The sequence below is a fragment of the Pezoporus wallicus genome, unplaced genomic scaffold (assembly GCF_028554395.1).
Source record: "Pezoporus wallicus isolate ANWC-B61680 ecotype Strahan unplaced genomic scaffold, APGP_CSIRO_Pwel_v1 contig_4191, whole genome shotgun sequence".
NCBI lineage: Eukaryota > Metazoa > Chordata > Aves > Psittaciformes > Psittacidae > Pezoporus > Pezoporus wallicus.
In genome coordinates this window covers 4,407,433-4,424,515 of record NW_026641383.1, presented here as the reverse complement: position 1 = coordinate 4,424,515, position 17,083 = coordinate 4,407,433, and the positions used below count along the sequence as shown (strand labels likewise).

General features: G+C 41.0%; 1 protein-coding gene across 1 annotated transcript in view; it reads right to left on the bottom strand.

The window, feature by feature from the left end:
* The window catches only part of TASP1 (taspase 1), an 86,154-nt gene extending 74,913 nt beyond the window's left edge, over positions 1 to 11,241 (bottom strand). Inside the window, 4 exon segments of the mRNA XM_057423324.1 lie at positions 5,086 to 5,154; positions 6,388 to 6,455; positions 7,940 to 8,157; positions 11,168 to 11,241. Of these exon segments, the coding sequence (XP_057279307.1) occupies positions 5,086 to 5,154; positions 6,388 to 6,455; positions 7,940 to 8,084 (282 nt within the window). The 5' untranslated portion in view covers positions 8,085 to 8,157; positions 11,168 to 11,241.
* Positions 11,242 to 17,083: the final 5,842 nt, after the last annotated feature.

Sequence of the window (17,083 nt, the reverse complement as noted above, 5' to 3'; positions counted from 1 at the left end):
ACAGCAAGCCCTGTCACCACAGAAAAGTTAAAAAGAAGAGGGAAAAGACAAACAAAAGGCTTTCAAAGCATTTTAACAAAACATAAGATTTTAATTAGGTGAAAAATTCCAGACTACCTGGCAACTACTCCACCACTGAAGTATCTCTAACTTACAATGTAAACCTGCAGCAAAGGAGATAATACAAAGCTTTAAGATGTGAAACAAGTTTCATTTTCCCAAGTCACCTATATTGTAAAAAAATCCCAAGCTACCAAGGGTATCATTCTTATTTTTTAGAATCCTTTTTACTTCCAGATGTATTTATAAATCTTCCAGCAGCAAACACAGCCATGCTGAAGTTTCTAGCTGTGGTCAAAGTTGGAATGCTTGAAGAAGTTACTCAACACTATTACACTAATACTCCTGAATTAATCTAGGCAAATAGATAACAGAGCTCTATTTTCAACATGCACTAAAGAACATTCCATCCATCTTTGATACAGTTTTGGCCATGGTTTATTTGCAACTTTAGAAGGGGTTCAAGTCTACAGGCATTTCTTTTTACACATTCTGATTTTAAAATTTATTTTTGGAGGAAATTTAGTGACAAGAAGTACTAATCTATAAGGATGTCATGTCCCTTTCAATGACACCAGCTAAAATGTTTTCAAAGAACACTTTAGTCGTAGATTACTGTTAGCCATTCTGCTGCAAAACATCATTGTATTGTTTTTAACTAGAATTAACAATTTCCACTTTATTACCCATTAAAAGTTCATCTACGGTGACTGCCTTAATACAACAAGGCCGCTGGCATTGTGCTTTCATCTTGGAAGACGAGTCCTTGTGTCTGACATTGTATACTCAAAAATCTTAATTACTACAAATTTAATAAATAAACAAAAATAAGGAAAATAAATAGTAAGTTATTTCAGGGCAAAATTTTGCTAACAGCCACACAACCCCACTCCTTGAGTAAATCCACAGGTTCAAAATAGCCTTGGCACTGATCCACAGGAAAAAAAAACAAGAAAGATACACACAAACAAAAAGGTAAATTGAGAATTTCAATAGCAAGGAAATCAAAACCCAAACTGTGACCTCCACCTCCCCATCAATCATATTAATTTTCCATTTAAAGAATGTTCATAAAGAGCGTTCTACTGAAGGCAGATTAAAGAAACAAGTGATATATACACAGTATTAATAAAATTAGACTAAATTTAGAAGTTTGAAGTCTTCATCATTCTTTACAACCAACTTGGGTTCTTGTCTCCACTACCTGAATTGCAGGCTCAACAGTTGAGGAAGAGCTTGAAATTGTACATCATCCTCACAGCCAGCCATAAATGCAACCAGCATGTAGTTTTGTTGAAAACTGCAAGTTCTAAGGAAGATGCATAGGAGGGGAATGCCCAAATCCCTTTGTTTCAAGAAAAACCTCAGACTTCATATGCTGGCTGATAACAAGAGTGCAAAAAGAAATGTTACTTCAATACTGTCTTTGTAAATGATGAGTCTTATGAAGCACCTTGTCCAGAAACAGTTTATTAACAAAAGCTGAAAGAGGTAACATGTTCATTTGTTTCTCTGCAATGACAAGAGTTCACAAACTGCAAACATAACTGCCTTTAATCAACTTGTCAAATACAGCTGACGCTTATGGAGACCAGCACAGTTATTTTAACAGTATTCTGGGTCAGCTGCTCTTGTTACTTCACAGAAGGAATCTACCTTTTCTCTAGTAATTATTATTTTAATCACAGAAGACGAGATTCACATACCCCAACAAAGAAAGGCCGGTCTTTCTCCATTTAGAGCCTGCACAAATAAAACAAGAAAACAGACAGCATACCACAAGCAAACTGTCAGCTTGCTCATAAAAGATCAAGAGCAAGTCTTGCGCCTCAACAAGTCTTTGAAGTGATGCCTCTTGGATTAGCTGAAATACCGTGTAATGGGAGTTGTGTAATTGAGTGGAACTGAGGAATAAAATTAATCTTTTGTGACACTTTCATGAAAAAATACTTGTGCTGTGCAAAGGCTACAGATTTTTGGAAGAGAGCATTGAAAGTTCTACAGAACTGTAAAGGTGATTAAATATTTGAGATAAACTCACTGTAATGTGCCCTACAGCAACCAAAATATCAAGTAATTACATACAGTGGTCCACAATGGAATTTGTTATCACGTTACAACCTTTTGTTGTTTTGTATCTTAATCTGTATTAGTGACATGTGCAGACATCGTCTTCATACAGATTTTCACTATATATTTTCCAACTCAAAATACTGAAGTACTTTGAAAAAACAAAGTCATGTTTTTTCCTGCATAAACAGAAGCGAGTGTCAGCTCATTAGAGAGACAGACATCATGCAAACTCACAGTTTTACCAATTAAATGTTGTAATTGATGAGAAAAACTATTCTGTTTGCTTTGTTGACTTGCCACATACAGTTTCTGTTTTCCATAGAGCAATAGGAAAAACAGCAGAATTAAAACAGAAGATGCAGCTCCAGAAATGCCTGGAGGTGGTGTGCAGAATGAGATATGAGTAGATGCAAACCTTTCAACATCTTGAAATCTGAATTCAGATTTTGGAATTTCTCATACCAGATCCAAAAAAATGCCATTGCAATCCACACCATTTTCCATTTTAAGTGTACCTTTGATTTTTCTCAATGTAACTGCATAGCTACGTACCTTAATTTAAAGGAAGCCCAAATCCCAAACCAAAATTCTTTATCCCAATAACAGAGAACAAATCACAATTAAGAGGTTTTATAAATCACTTAATGAATAAACAAAAGCCAGTAATTACATTAATGGAAGCAGTACAACCTAAATAAATTGATATTTAATCTGAAAAAAACAGGGAAAAGTGGGGGGGGAAAGTAGGTTTTGTGCAACAGAACACACAAAAACACTATCCAAGACAATTATTAAACCAGAAAGTGTAATGATGGTACATCTCATCACAATAGTAGCATGACAGACAAGGAAAAAAAAGGTTTCTGACTAGAGTAATTTCATAAATTGAAATAAATTTCATAAATTGAGGCACTGGAATGGGTTGCTCAGGGAGGTTGTGAATGCTCCATCCCTGGCGGTGTTCAAGGCCAGGTTGGACGAAGCCTTGGGTGGCATGGTTTAGTGTGAGGCGTCCCTGCTCATGGCAGGGGGGTTGGAACTAGATGATCTTAAGGTCCTTTCCAACCCTAACTATTCTATGATTCTATGAAAAAACGTTTTAATTTCATCTTGAAGACGTTACTTCTTACACAGAAGCTACTTAAGAGAATTTACATCTACTAAAGAAAAATCTCTTGGGGACAACAGAAACAGACAAAATATTTACCCCAGATGCAGCTCCAAAGAGATACATAACTGTTAATTTCAGCTTCTTAAAGCATGTTTTCTTCTGTGTAGCCCAGTAAAAAAAATCCCAACACAGAGCAGATCTTTTTTTTTCTGCCCAACTGAGGAGGGAACTGAACACAAAACAATCTTGTGAAGTAGCAGCAGACTCAGCTTATGGAAGTGCATTATAAATAATTCCATTAGAGAGAGGTTGTGTGTTTTCACCTAGCTGTATTCTGATGTTTAAGATAACACATGAAAGCATATTTGAACAGCTCATTGGAGACCAAAACTACTGTTTAAATCCAAGAAGCTCGCCAAGTTAAAAGTATGACTGAAGTCTTGGCTCCCAGTCAGCATGTCTAACACACATTAAAGTACATACTGCCTGCCTTATGCTGACCCTATCAAGTATGCTAATTCACACTGTCCCAACATATGTGTAAGCAAATCCACTGCTAATCCTCTTAGAATACTACCATAAATTCCAAACCCAGCACAACACTTAGATTGCCTTCTATCTTTCCTAATGAAGCTGGAGAGGAAGAAGCAATTACTCCTTATAGGAGAAGAGGAATACCTGTTTCAATCATTACTGCCATGAGAGATTAGTGGACCTGGGACAATAACAAAACTGCCTCATATATATTTCAAAAATTCTTGCAGTTTTACTCTCTTCTACGTTATTTCATAGGGACCCTTTACTAAAGTTAGATGCTATAAAAACTTCACCACTCAAAAAAGAGGTTTCCAGAAAGCTCATAAACAGCTGCCCATCTCTTTGTGATTATCAAGACTTTATCTTAATTAACAAGCACCATTTTGAAATAAAAGCAGTACTTATCCTTCTACACATATTTTATCATAAAAATCAAAAAAAAAAACCCAAAACATTATATTACACTGAAGTCACATTTCTCTGACCAGCCTGCTTCTAGTCTCTAATCCTATCAGAGATCACACAGACAGAAAGTAAAAATGGAAGGAAAAATGCCTTTGAAATTGTACTAATGTAAGCTCATAGCAAAAGTATGTTGTGGTATAAATGAGAACTTAAAACTCCTACTTGATTTTCACGGAGTCCTTTAATTGCATAGAGAGACAAGCAGCCTTACATTTCTACAATAACCTTTGTAGAATTGTCCTGAAGAACTGAATGAGTTATGAAGAACACAACCCAAGAAAGCATCCTCAGAAACAGTTACCTCACATTAATTACAACATGAGGGTTAATAGAACTGCTAAAGACTAACTACATCTAAATTCCTTGCATCATTAATTCCAAGATATGACAACATATCTCCGTGTGAGATATTAATGCAAACAAAAAGAATAAGGACTTTTAATTTCCAGTCAACATATATGACCAGTAACATGATTTTCTTTCCTATCTAAGAAGCAGAGCCAGTACAGTCTGCCTGAGCTTGGTAATTCAGAAATAAAGTTCCCCACAAAGCGTTCAGTAAGTCCTTAATAACTATTTATTCTTGAAGGTTAAAGACAATCTGACAAGGCATCCTTAAGATTACAGCCAAATGGCACCAACTAGACAACTTCTATTCAGTTTGCATTTTTTAAAGTCTTTAAATACATTTACTCCAAAATACAGTGGAAAAACAAAAGATAAAATTAGTGTAGCACAAAACGGGAAATCTCAGTAGACTTCCCACTCGAATTAATATCTTCCTACAGAAAAATCTTGCAACTGAAGAGACATATTTACTCCTAGTCAGAAATTCATACCTCTAATTCTATAAGTGCTGCAGTCACTGCATCTGTTGCAAGAGCACCAGCCTGTAGCTTTTCAATTGCCTGTAAAAACAGAAGTATTAGTTGATGATTAGGAATTTCTAATATTATGTGACTAAGCCCTATATTTTCTTAGCCCTGTACAAAACAAAATCTTCACCAATTAGTTTGAAATGTAAGATCTTCAAATTATATACACACACAAAAATGAACTTTTAGAGCCTAATACTATTTTTTAGATCCATATTGGACTAAAACTTTACATTCAAGCTCTCTCAGGGAACCCCAGGAAACAACTGTGTCTGCAGCTTCAGTTGCAGGACAAAATGCAACTGTTTGTTCTTCAGACAAATTATTTATGCTGGATACCAAGCTTAAGGAACCAAACCAAATCTCAAATTAGACTTAAATACAACAGCAAACAACCTTTTTTTCACAGATAATTAGCTGGAAAATGGGTATTACCAGGGCTAATGCATAATTTTAATGAAGATAGTGTTAAGTTTGGATGATTTCTGAGGCTTTTCATTACAAAATTAGATAGGTATTAGGATTGAGCAACAGAACTGCAAGATGAAGTGATAATTATCAGAGGCCAACTCTGAGACTCTTCTAAAAAGCCTGCCAACCTCCCTAGCTCCTTCTCCCTGGAGAAAGCAAAAGGCAACAGAAATTTTGGAGGCAGGTCTTCCAGCTTCTCGTTCAAGACACAGCAGACAGGACTTGCCAGTTCCAAAGCTAAGTTCTTAGGGGAGATACAAAACATTAATTTTGATGGAAATTCAAGTCTTGCCATTACTCCCTTTCCAGGGATCAGATTTTTTTGTTTTTCCTGTTTCTACCTCCCCTCCTATTAAGAAGTTAAGAGCTATCAAGAAGAAATGAATTCTAGAAATCTTTGCATTCACAGAGCAATCTGGATGCTAGAGATTAAGTACATTCCAAAGAGAGTGGACATAGATAAAAGAAAAATCCAGATACCACATTTAGCTCAAGAAATCCTACAGCCTCAGGAACGGTGCATGAAGCTGTAGGAACATTCCATGCAGGTACCACTGTTACCTCTCCTGCTCCCCCACTGTTCCTTTGGTGTCTGCTATATATGCATCACTGATAAGAATGTTGCTGCACCTCGTGGCCATGCACTCTATTGACCTGGTTTCACGTTAACGCCTCTAGAAATGCATACACCGTGTGTAGCTAAACCCAAATATGCCCATTCACGCTGAAGGGAGAGTGCTAGCGAATACCTTTCTTGTATACCCACTAAAGGGCTGTAGAGGTGGTAAGACATACCTTCTGACACGCTCTTTTGCACACATGCTTGTATTCTCTAGCTTTGGATTCGGAATGATAACCTGCACCTACAATTAAGGCAAAAGGAAAAGAGTTTACGCTACCTATCAAAAGCCTATAATTCACATAAAGATTTAAGATACATGCAGATACAGCCTTCCTGATTCCAGATTACACTGGCGTTTCCTTTTTGTATCAATGACTGACAATTACACGCACACCAACATTGATTCAAATACACTCAATAAAATACAGGATACAGAGCATATATGCAGAAGCATGCAGGTATAAAACTCAGCATCATACAATCTCTTATGAAGTTCTTTACTGTAAGGGTGGTGAGACACTGGAAAGGGTTGCCAAAGGAAGTTGTGAATGCTCCATCCCTGGCAGTGTTCAAGGCCAGGTTGGATGGAGTCTTGGGTGACATGGTTTAGTGCAAGGTGTCCCTGCCCATGGCAGGAGGGTTGGAACTAGATGATCTTAAGGTCCTTTCCAACCCTATTATATCCTGTGATTCTAAAAGCACTGTCCAACAGATTCTAGTTTTTCTTGTTCTTGGGGGCCTACAAGGATGCTGGAGAGGGACTCTTCATCAGGGTCTGTAGTAACAGGACAAAGGGTGATGGGTTTAAACATAAAAAGGGGAACTTCAGGTTAGATGTAAGAAAGAAGTTCTTTACTGTGAGGGTGGTGAGGCACTGGAACAGGCTGCCCAAAGAAGTGGTAAATGCTGTATCCATGGCAGTGTTCAAGGCCAGGTTGGACAGAGCCTTGGGTGACACGGTCTAGGGGGTAAGAAGTCCCTGCCCATGTCAGGGGGTTGGAACTAGATGACCTTAAGATCTTGAGGTCCTTTCCAACACAAACCATTCTATGATTCTATATTTTAAAGATTAATAGTACTTCACAAAGAACCTACTAGAAAAGAATTAACGAATAAGACACACATAACACATTATTTGTCTATCACATCTGAGTAGATGATCTTTTCATTACATGTGGAAAGTATATATAGTAATTCACTAAAATATGGACAAGATAAAAAAGTCAAAAGTTGGAGGAAAGCTTTCAAAAGGGTAAAAAACCGTGAGGTTCTAGAACAGCCTAAAGAGCTTTCAGGAAGACTTGACTAGACTGTCCTTACAGTCAACTAGAGAAGAAACTGTCAGTAGTGAAACAGCTATGTTTCATCTACCCTTCTGCAGGATAAATAAATAGACTGAAAGACCTCTCACATTTTGTAGGTCTCCCAAGCTTAGCAGATAACTGCAGAATTTGACATTTTATAACCATTTAAACTTAGGGGGTTTCTTTGTCAAGGAGAAAAACAAAATAACATTCAGTTCATCCCAAAACTTACATTTTTATTAGCAGTTTCCAACATCCTCCAGCCAATGCAACTTCCAATCAAGGTGTCCACTCCCAGATTTACACCCAAAGTTAATGTCATTTCACTAACATACTAGCAGTCCAAAATCCATATAAGATTTTGATATTTAGTTTGTATATGCACTATTTCTATTCCAGCTGTTACGCTTCTGCATCTTACCTGCATGGACAAGCACAAATCCCACTCGTTTCCCTCTTTGGGTTTGCTTTGCTTCGGGCTCTTTGACCATCACTTTTACAGCTGTAACCTGAGACGATTCGGAAGGTAATACTTCTACTGAACTTAACCCCTTCTCCATGATCATACATTAGGATCACCATCTTCTACTGGAAAAGAGCACCCTTCCATTCAGAAATAAACTCTGAAGAGGAATCATCCTAAAACCAAACCACATGCATATGTTAGATACTGATTTCAAGAGACTAATTTCATACAAGTAACTTCAGAAAGCACTTTTGGAAGAGAGGTTTGAAACAAGAAGATTATGCCTCTTGAAAGAAGGGCTTGTATATTCTGCCTCTTCCCTAGCTGACAGTATTAATGAGATGTAGAGTAACCAAAGTCCATGGTGCAAGTTGAAAACAGCCTTTTTTTATGACTTACCTTGAATCTAATAATCCTCCTAGACATTGGAGGGAATTGTTGATAAAAGGCTTGCCCATGGCTGAGAGAAGGCTGCTTTCCATGATCTCCTTTTATTCATCAGTACAACTTATTTCTCTATTCTTCATGCTTAACTAGCTTTTAATGTGATGATGCTCCATAGCCACAATCTTCACTTCTTAAGTGTCATTCCTTGCTTGCCTGTAAAGTCCTAAGCGACACTTATAACAATGCTGGCAAAGCTGAGAGAGACATTCTACATGCTGAATTAATCCAGGAAATGAAAAAGCATGTAGTGTTAATACATGCATGGAAAAACCCTTTATAACATTTTGAGATATTCCAATATGATGCCTATCACTCCTACCACCTTGAAAGGGTCTACTTGTAACCTAAGAAGAACAGAAAGTGAATACAAATGAAAAAAAGAGATGTTTAATAATGGGACTTAAACCACAGATTTTGCAAACACTATATGGCTTACTCCAGTAACTAAATACCACTCCATTCAAACAACCAAAACAATGCAAATTATGTTTAGCAAGATTCAGTATTGGCACAGAACAAACCTCCTGGTTTACCACAACCATCCTTTCAATAATGAAAACTAGCACAGCTTTCTAGGAAGTTATTTCTTTCATTTTTTTCTTAGGTACTAAACATACATAGGTATCTTCATATATTTAAAAATTAATATTTCAAAATTAAATATGAACTTATTATTGCAATTATAACTGTGTATATTGATACAAAATGATACCACTACAACATGTAGACTCTACAGACAGAAAAAGCACTTATGGACTACATCCAATGGTAATGGTTTCCTGTATAAACTTCAGAGCTAAAATTTAAGTCCTGATCGCTGCATTTATTTCCTTTTTGCTAATAAAAATGAAGAAAGCTCCAGCAGCCAGTAGTACAGGCAATAAGCTGAAACAGAGTCAGTTTTGTACAGACTCCACTTTGCTACATCGTATTACACCACACAGGATATCATTAGAGCAATGAGGGCACAACAAAGCCATAAGTAAATGGACAGAGGAAAAAGTGAGGAACCTATATTCTTGCAGAAATGGAAGAAATAGTGTGGTGGTAGGGAAAGTAATAATGATGATAGTTAAATCAGTTTTGAAAACAAAAATACAGATGAAATAAAGACTAAATAATAACATAACTCCAGACTGAAAACCATAATTAGGTCTTTGCATACACTTGGGTCCGAGTATATATGTTTATTTTTACCAAACCAGTCAAACCTACCTCAATAATTTTGTAACATTTACACCACATCAACTCAATTTTGTCAAACCCCTTCTATCTCAAACCATTCTTCAAGTCCTTTCAAATTTCATTCACAAACCTGCTGGACCCAATCTGTCCCTTTGTATCTTCTTCTAGAATTCAGCTGTTCTGCTTCCTGGCTGTCATACATTCATCACTCCTGATCTCCTACCTCCATTTTACACAGTTCACTGCTCTATATCTGTGCAGCCACAGGAATACTGGCGGAATACACTCTGCTTTGATTCCTGACGAATGCAGAAGGGTTTGGGCTGGAAGGGACCTTAAACCTCATCAGTTCCAACTCCCTGCCATGGGCAGGGACACCTTCCACTAGACCAGGTTGCTCCAAGCCCCTGTGTCCAACCTGGCCTTGACCACTGCCAGGGATGGGGCAGCCACAGCTTCTCCAGGCAGCCTGTGTCAGTGCCTCAGCACCCTCAATAGTGAAGAATTTCTTACTAATATTTAATCTAAATCCATTCTCTTTTACTCTAAGGCATTCCCCTTTATCATATCACTACGTGCCCTTGTGAATCATAAAACGTAAGAAAAAGTCATGAACCAAATCATAAACCAAAATGATTTCAAACTGCACTGAAAATGTAACTCTGAGCCCTACACAGGCCCTCAAAAAAACGAAAGCAGATGTGTCACACCTAATGTAGAAAGAGTTGCTTTTGCTTTCACAGCGTGCTTGCCACAAGCACTACAGCTAATCCGCCATTCCCCCCGGATTTAAAGCTCTACCTAACGCTCACTGCACAGAGAACATCTCTACAGAGCAAACACAAACTCAGGGGAGGGCTGAAGAGAGAGATGTACACACCAGTGTCTCCATCTCAATACTGGGAATGTGGCAGAACTTCTCCTAAGAGCTTTTAGGGTTTACAGTAGGAAGCCTGAGAGCGGTAGAACGAAGAGCAACAGGGCGAGAGAGAAGCGCTTGACCCCACGACCGAGCAGCCGGGGAACGCTTCGATAACCAGGATGCAACAACAGCAACCGCGACGGTGGCGAGGAACCGGACAATCAGCAGGCACAGAACGAACCGGAAAAGAAACTTTTATTTGGAAAACACCCCCCTGCGGAACCTACCGCGGCCGCTGCCAACCCCCCGGAAACCCCCTGGGCCAAGCCGGGCCTGGAGAGAAGGAAGCAGAGGGGTCGAGGCCCGGTCCCCCCCCCCCCACGCCCCGTTACCACCGCCCGGGGCCCCGCCAGCCCCGTGTCCCCATGGCAACCGCCAAGGGGGACACCCCCCCACCCCGCGCATCAGCCCCCCGGGAGGTGGGGCAGCAGCGGCGGGGGTGACGTCACCAGGGGAGCCCGCGCGGCCGCCTCACGGCGCGGCCGTTACGCCCCTCATGCGCTCGCGGAGCCCCGGGAGCGGCGGAGGAGCGATACGCGGGTGCGGGGAGGTGGGGGAGGACGGGCCGGAGAGAGGCGGGACCGGCGCGGTAAGGCGGGGCAGGGCGGAACCAGGCGCGAAGCACTCACCCTCCGCCGCCGCCAGCCCCGCGCACACCCGGAACCGCCCGCTCGCCTGTTGCCTCGGTGAGGATGAGGCGTCCCGCCCACCGCCTCGCTCCGATTGGGTGAGACGGGCCAGGCGAACGGAAATGGCGTCACGCTGATTGGCGTTCCGGTAGGCGAGTGGTGCGCCAGCTGCTGCGGGAAACACCAATCGCGGCGGGGGCGGGTCTCAGCACCGTGAGGGCGCCTCCATTTACCTCAGGGGGGCGGGCGGGCAGAGCTGTCGGTTCCTTCAGCGTTGGTGGGGCCAGGCCCCGGCGGCTCCTTCGGGTTCCCCGAGGAGTGGGGAGGCAGCGTCCAAGTTCTCCCCGAGGGGAAGGCGGCGATGAAGGCGCTTCGAGGGCCGAGCTGGGGCTTACCCGGGGCTACGGGGAGCAAGGTGGGAAACGGGCACGGCTCTGGACCGCCGACCCGCTCCCCGGTGGCTGGCCCGTCACGCCTCCTGTCTCCCTGCCCTTCCTCGCAAACGGCTCCTTCCACCGCTCCTCAGGAAGACCGAGTTTGAGATGTGTTCTGGGTGAGGAGTTCGGCAGTGGCCTCGTGTTTCATTGCCTCACTCCCGGCAGACATGAGTTGTGACATCTGCCCAGAGCAAAACACAATACACTGATACAAGTGAATACATTTTTAGTCGTGTCAGAGAATTCTCACTACAGCTGGGTATTTTACATCCTTCTGCTTCAGTTGGCACTTGAGTCTCGTGTATTGTTACGGGAATATTTGGTCTGCCTGCTTTGCTGTAAAGGAGATCATAGAATAGTCAGGGTTGGAAAGGACCTTAAGATCATCAAGTTCCAGCCCCCCTGCCATGGGCAGGGACACCTCACACTAAGCCATATCACCCAAGGCCTTGTCCAACTTGGTCTTGAACACTGCTAGGGATGGAGCATTCACAATCTCCCTGGGCAACCCATTCCAGTGCCTTACCACCCTAACAGGAAAGAATTTCCTCCTTATATAATACCACCCAGGAGCAAGGGTGGCTGTCTCTAAATCCTATTTCCTCGATACCCTCTCAGATGAACATTACCATCAGCCTTGAGATCCAGCTGTGTACTGGTTCATTGCCCCAGTCATCCCATTCTCTACAGTTCCCAAAGTGCCTGTGCACTTAAAGGCCCTGCTCCTCTTCTGTGGAGGGCAATGAAACAAGACTAGAGGTCTTTATTATAGAATAGAATGGGTTTGGTTGGAAGGGACCTAAAAGCCACGGGCAGGGACACCTTCCACTAGAGCAGATTGCTCCAAACCCTGTCCAACCTGGCCTTGAACACTGCCGGGGATGGGGACTTGCCTGTGTTGTAGAGTACGCTACACTGACGCTAAGATAAATGTATTCATATTTAGGTAATATATTTAGATATAAAGATAAATGTACCTCAAATTTTCATTTGCAAAGGCCAGCTTTTTCAAGTTGAAACTGTAAAATTTGCATAAGATCAAGGCAGGGCTGCTCCTTTGGAGGATTCACTCAAGAGGTTTCCCTTTTGCTCAGGCTCCAATGTGAGAAGCGATAGGAAACATTTTCTATAAAGGATATATTTATATAAAAGATACATAATAGATATACTAATACATATTTATTTAAAAAATCTATGAAAGATTTCAACTCCTCCTCATTTTTCTTTCTCTCTACCCTAGCACAGCATGCAGCTTTTGCAGTGGTTCCTGCCACAATGGATAGGATCATTCATTCTCTGCAGATGTGCTGTCAGGAAATCACCCACTTCAGCCGAACTGCAGCTACATCTTTAAAGGGAAGTTTTACACAGCAAGTTTCTGCAGTACTTCCTCTGACACCCATTTCACTTGGTGGCCAAAATACATTTCAAAGCAAATAAATGAAGTAATAGATTACACTTTTTATCATGTAAGACAAACATAATTTGGTCTTCCTTTTATAGTGAATGTGCTTTAGCCTGTGGCCACCATGTTGTACACAAGTTGTATTGCATATTAAACATTAACAAAAAATTGAGCACTGAATTGTTAAGAACCAAAAAAAAAAGAAATCTGGAAACTAACCTTTTTACCCCCAGATTTTATTCCACCTCCACTGTATCTTGACCTTCCTACAGCGGATCTTAGGCATTGAGGAGGCTCCTTCCTGTCCTTACAATCACAGAAACCCCTTTTATGGCTTTTCCCCCAATAAATAACAATGTGCTTCCATTAATTTTTTTTATTATTGATGTTTCTGTTTCCAAAGACCAGCCTTAAATTTTTTTAATGACGCAAAAAATGTCAAGAACAAATGCAAGTCTCTTTTTTCAACACATGTTCTTGGCAAACAAAACTACGTGGCTTACAGGGATCAGCTCTGGTCTTCCACATTACCAGGTGCTTCCTCTTCTGTTGGATAAAACTACAAGGAAATAATGTGAAGTCCTCAAACCCTTAGAAAATCTTTGGCCTCCTTTCACAGAGGTCCAAATCCCAGTTGTGAGTTGCTCTGTTGCCAAATGATTTTTTTTCAAAGTCCTTATTATGCTTCACAGCGATGATAACGTGAACCAAGAAGGTTTCACAAAGTGCTCTTTTTGCCTTGCATAGTACATTTGAGGTAGGACAACGTGATCTGGGGGGAAAGGAAAAGTTTTACACACTTGCCTTCTGACTGCATCCTTTCTTTGACACACAGCACTGACCACGACCAAAGCAGCTTTGATTTGACCATGTGCATTCATCTCTTACATCCTCCATAAGGTCTGCCATCCACCTTGTCTGCCCCCCATTTTCCCTCTCTGTTCACTTCTCCTGTGTGTTGGCTAAGAAGGAGGCAGCACATGTGGCTGACTGAGCTACACATATTTTGACTTGACCTTTCTGTCAGATCTCCTTGAAGTTGGCCAGCAGGTTCAAATTATGAAGGTAGGCTGACAGACTGATGGATGGACAGTGCGATCACAGAGCCCTGCTTTCTTTAGGGGGGGAAGCTAAAAACATGGGCAATGTTTGGTCCTACCCTATTCTCCAGAGCAGTATTTCAAATCCAAATGTCTGTTGTCACTTGGGTTTTTTTCATGCTTTTACTTAACTTGTCCTGTGCTGCTGGTGACAGTTTCCAAACTGTCCAAATATTTCTTGGGTTTCCTTCCATTTTCTGGTCCTTGCTCTTCTCTAGATTTGTGGTGCTGCTCCAATAAAAAGGTGATCTCATTCCATAAATCATTCCTCGGTATACAGGTTTGAAATGAAAGGCTTCCTTTATTCCTTTTACAAAGTTCCCAGCTGTGTTTTAATGCCTGGTTTTGGTTTTGTTCTATTTCTTGTTGATTATCTTAGATTTCGTCTTACACTTTGTCTGTCTTGAAGCAGACTCTACTGGTTTTACTTCCTAATTTGATAAAGAGCTTATCTGCTGCTTTAATTTATTCTGAATAGAAGTGGCTGTTTAAGCTGAGAGGCTTCAGCGAGGCTTCCTCTCACTTGCTGCACCATAATGAAACCATTAATTAATTAAAATATGAGGTAAGAATGCAGACACACATGCCACCCCTTAATTACTTCTTGGAACTTGAAGTATTGTTTTAATACCAATACCCTCCATTTCCTGAAGGAAAAGCTCAGAGAATGGATTCTTTGGGTTTTTTTTGACCAAATATTGAGGGGAGTGATCCCATGTGCTCAATAAGAAGAATTTAAATGTGAGACACACACCCCCATGGATATTCAGGCAGGTACAAGCACATTCCTACAAGAAGCACTTAAATGAAACACAGCTGGAAACTGCTCCTTTGATCAGGATTTTGAGCAGCATTCTGCTAAATAGATCTGAGCAATGCTCGGGTAGAAGCCACATGCAAGGGGTTCACATCTGCTGTTACTCTTGGTGAGCTGCTTACCACCATGCCAAGCAAAATAATTTCCCTCAGCTCAGGGAAACAAGATGAAGTCCAACCTCTCTCTACTGTCTCATAACTCCCATTTCAGACTCTTATCAAACAGGGTTAGGGTGGATGCTCTGTACGTGTCCTACAGTTCCTCCACTGAGGAAATTCCTTGCGAGAAATTTTGGAGCTTCTCTGAGTAAGTCTAAGCAAACTGGTATGCATGTATGAAGTTTTCTCAAATCAGGCCCATGTGTCTGACAGTATACATTCAGTTATCATACTGGATTGTTACAATGATGTGGACAAAGTACTAAGAAAAGGGAGAAACTGTTTGATACTTCCACTAGTTACAACCCATCTGAGACTGGGTTTTGTCTGTAAGATGACATAACTTCATTAAGAAATCTATAGCAAAGTAATTCTGCTACGTCAAAGCAGACTAGAATTTGGAGATGATAAACTGCGGCCTTCAGATACAGTGACAGAATATTGAATTTAACAGCAGAAGACAAGAAAGGCAGGATTTTCACCACAGTTTAGATGTCCTTTCTAACAATTCTTTAGCCTTTTTTGTAAGGCATCAGGAGAGCTGCTTTGAATAAAGAGATCCTGACCTTACAAGACCGCTTCATCCCTGCTTCACAAAAGGAGACATTCCAGGCAACACAGACAGCTGAACCTGTGAGGTTTCAGTGGTTTTGGGCACCTCTTAAAGGTGCTGAGAAAAGGCAGTAGAAGAGAAGACATCCTTCTCCTATCTCTTTTGACCCAGATGAGAGGACAGTTGTAACCAGTGAAGTCAAGACTACTTTAGCACAAAGTGTCTGTCAGTGAAGTGGCCATGAAGGGCAGGAGGGAAGAAAGCAAGCACCCCGAAATACAGCCCATTCCGGTTTAGGTTAGGAACTTTGCAACTCATTTCTACAGTCAACAGAAAAAGCTGAATTTCATCAACAAATGTGAACAGGAATTGTTCTCTGAATGACTGCATGTAAAAGGAGAATAGCACATGAAAGGCATTGTAAAGGTTGGAATCAGTCCACATGGATGCCACATTGTTAATCCCCATGAAAGACTGGCTGATCTTTGCAGGTAGCATAAATAAGCCTGCAGTCTTCTCCAAGCATGTTGTTTCCTCTGCCTATGAAGAGGCCCCTTCTTTGACTTGCAGCCAGTAAAATAATGTTTTTTCCAGATAATGAGCCACTTCACATGAGGAAAACACTCTAGCATCCTGGACCTGTCTAAACAGCATTCCGTGTACTCCCACACATGGTCACTTCCAACACTCGTTCCATCACATCTCAGAAAACTCTAACTCAGTGTGATTGCAGCCTTCTTTCAGCCAGCTTTCACAGTTGTAGCTAGATGTAGGCCAAATCATAAGACACAGGACTGTTGAGAAATGAAACTTCAAATATGCATTTGTCAGCTGTTGCCAAAATAATCACTCGTAGTAAATCCCTGTGAGGTTTTGTCTTTATTCCTTAAAGATGGGAAGTGAGTTGTGTGTGTAGTGGGTACATACTGGCCTTTGTAGCAGGATAGTCATCTCCCCATCAACCGCTATGGGAAATCAGGAAGCCAGGACTCACAGAACGGTGGTTTTCAGAGTCACAGATCATTTCAATTCCCACCCACACAAAGCATGGTGCAGATTTAAATATGACAATTTAAAAGTACATATTTTGGCAGAACAGGTCAAATTGGTGACTAAATAAGTCCTGGATTAGGTTTTCAGCCCAGGCTTTATCATCTCATTATTTTTATGGGTTTTGACCTGCACGGTTGCTTTCTGCAGCTCTCCATGGGTAATGATTTAGTCCAAACCAAAGCTGGTTTATTGCACTGAAGGTATGATACAATTTCAGTAGGACAGTCTTCACAATATCCTCCTCTTCGGATTCTGTGAGACTGACCCAATTGCAACAAAGAGAGTTCAGGATACTTAAGTTCACTGTGAAGCTTTAAGAATAACTGTCAGAATCATTCTGTCTTTGGGGAAGGTTGGATCTTCAGGATGTAAAATGAGAAGAAAAAAAATCCC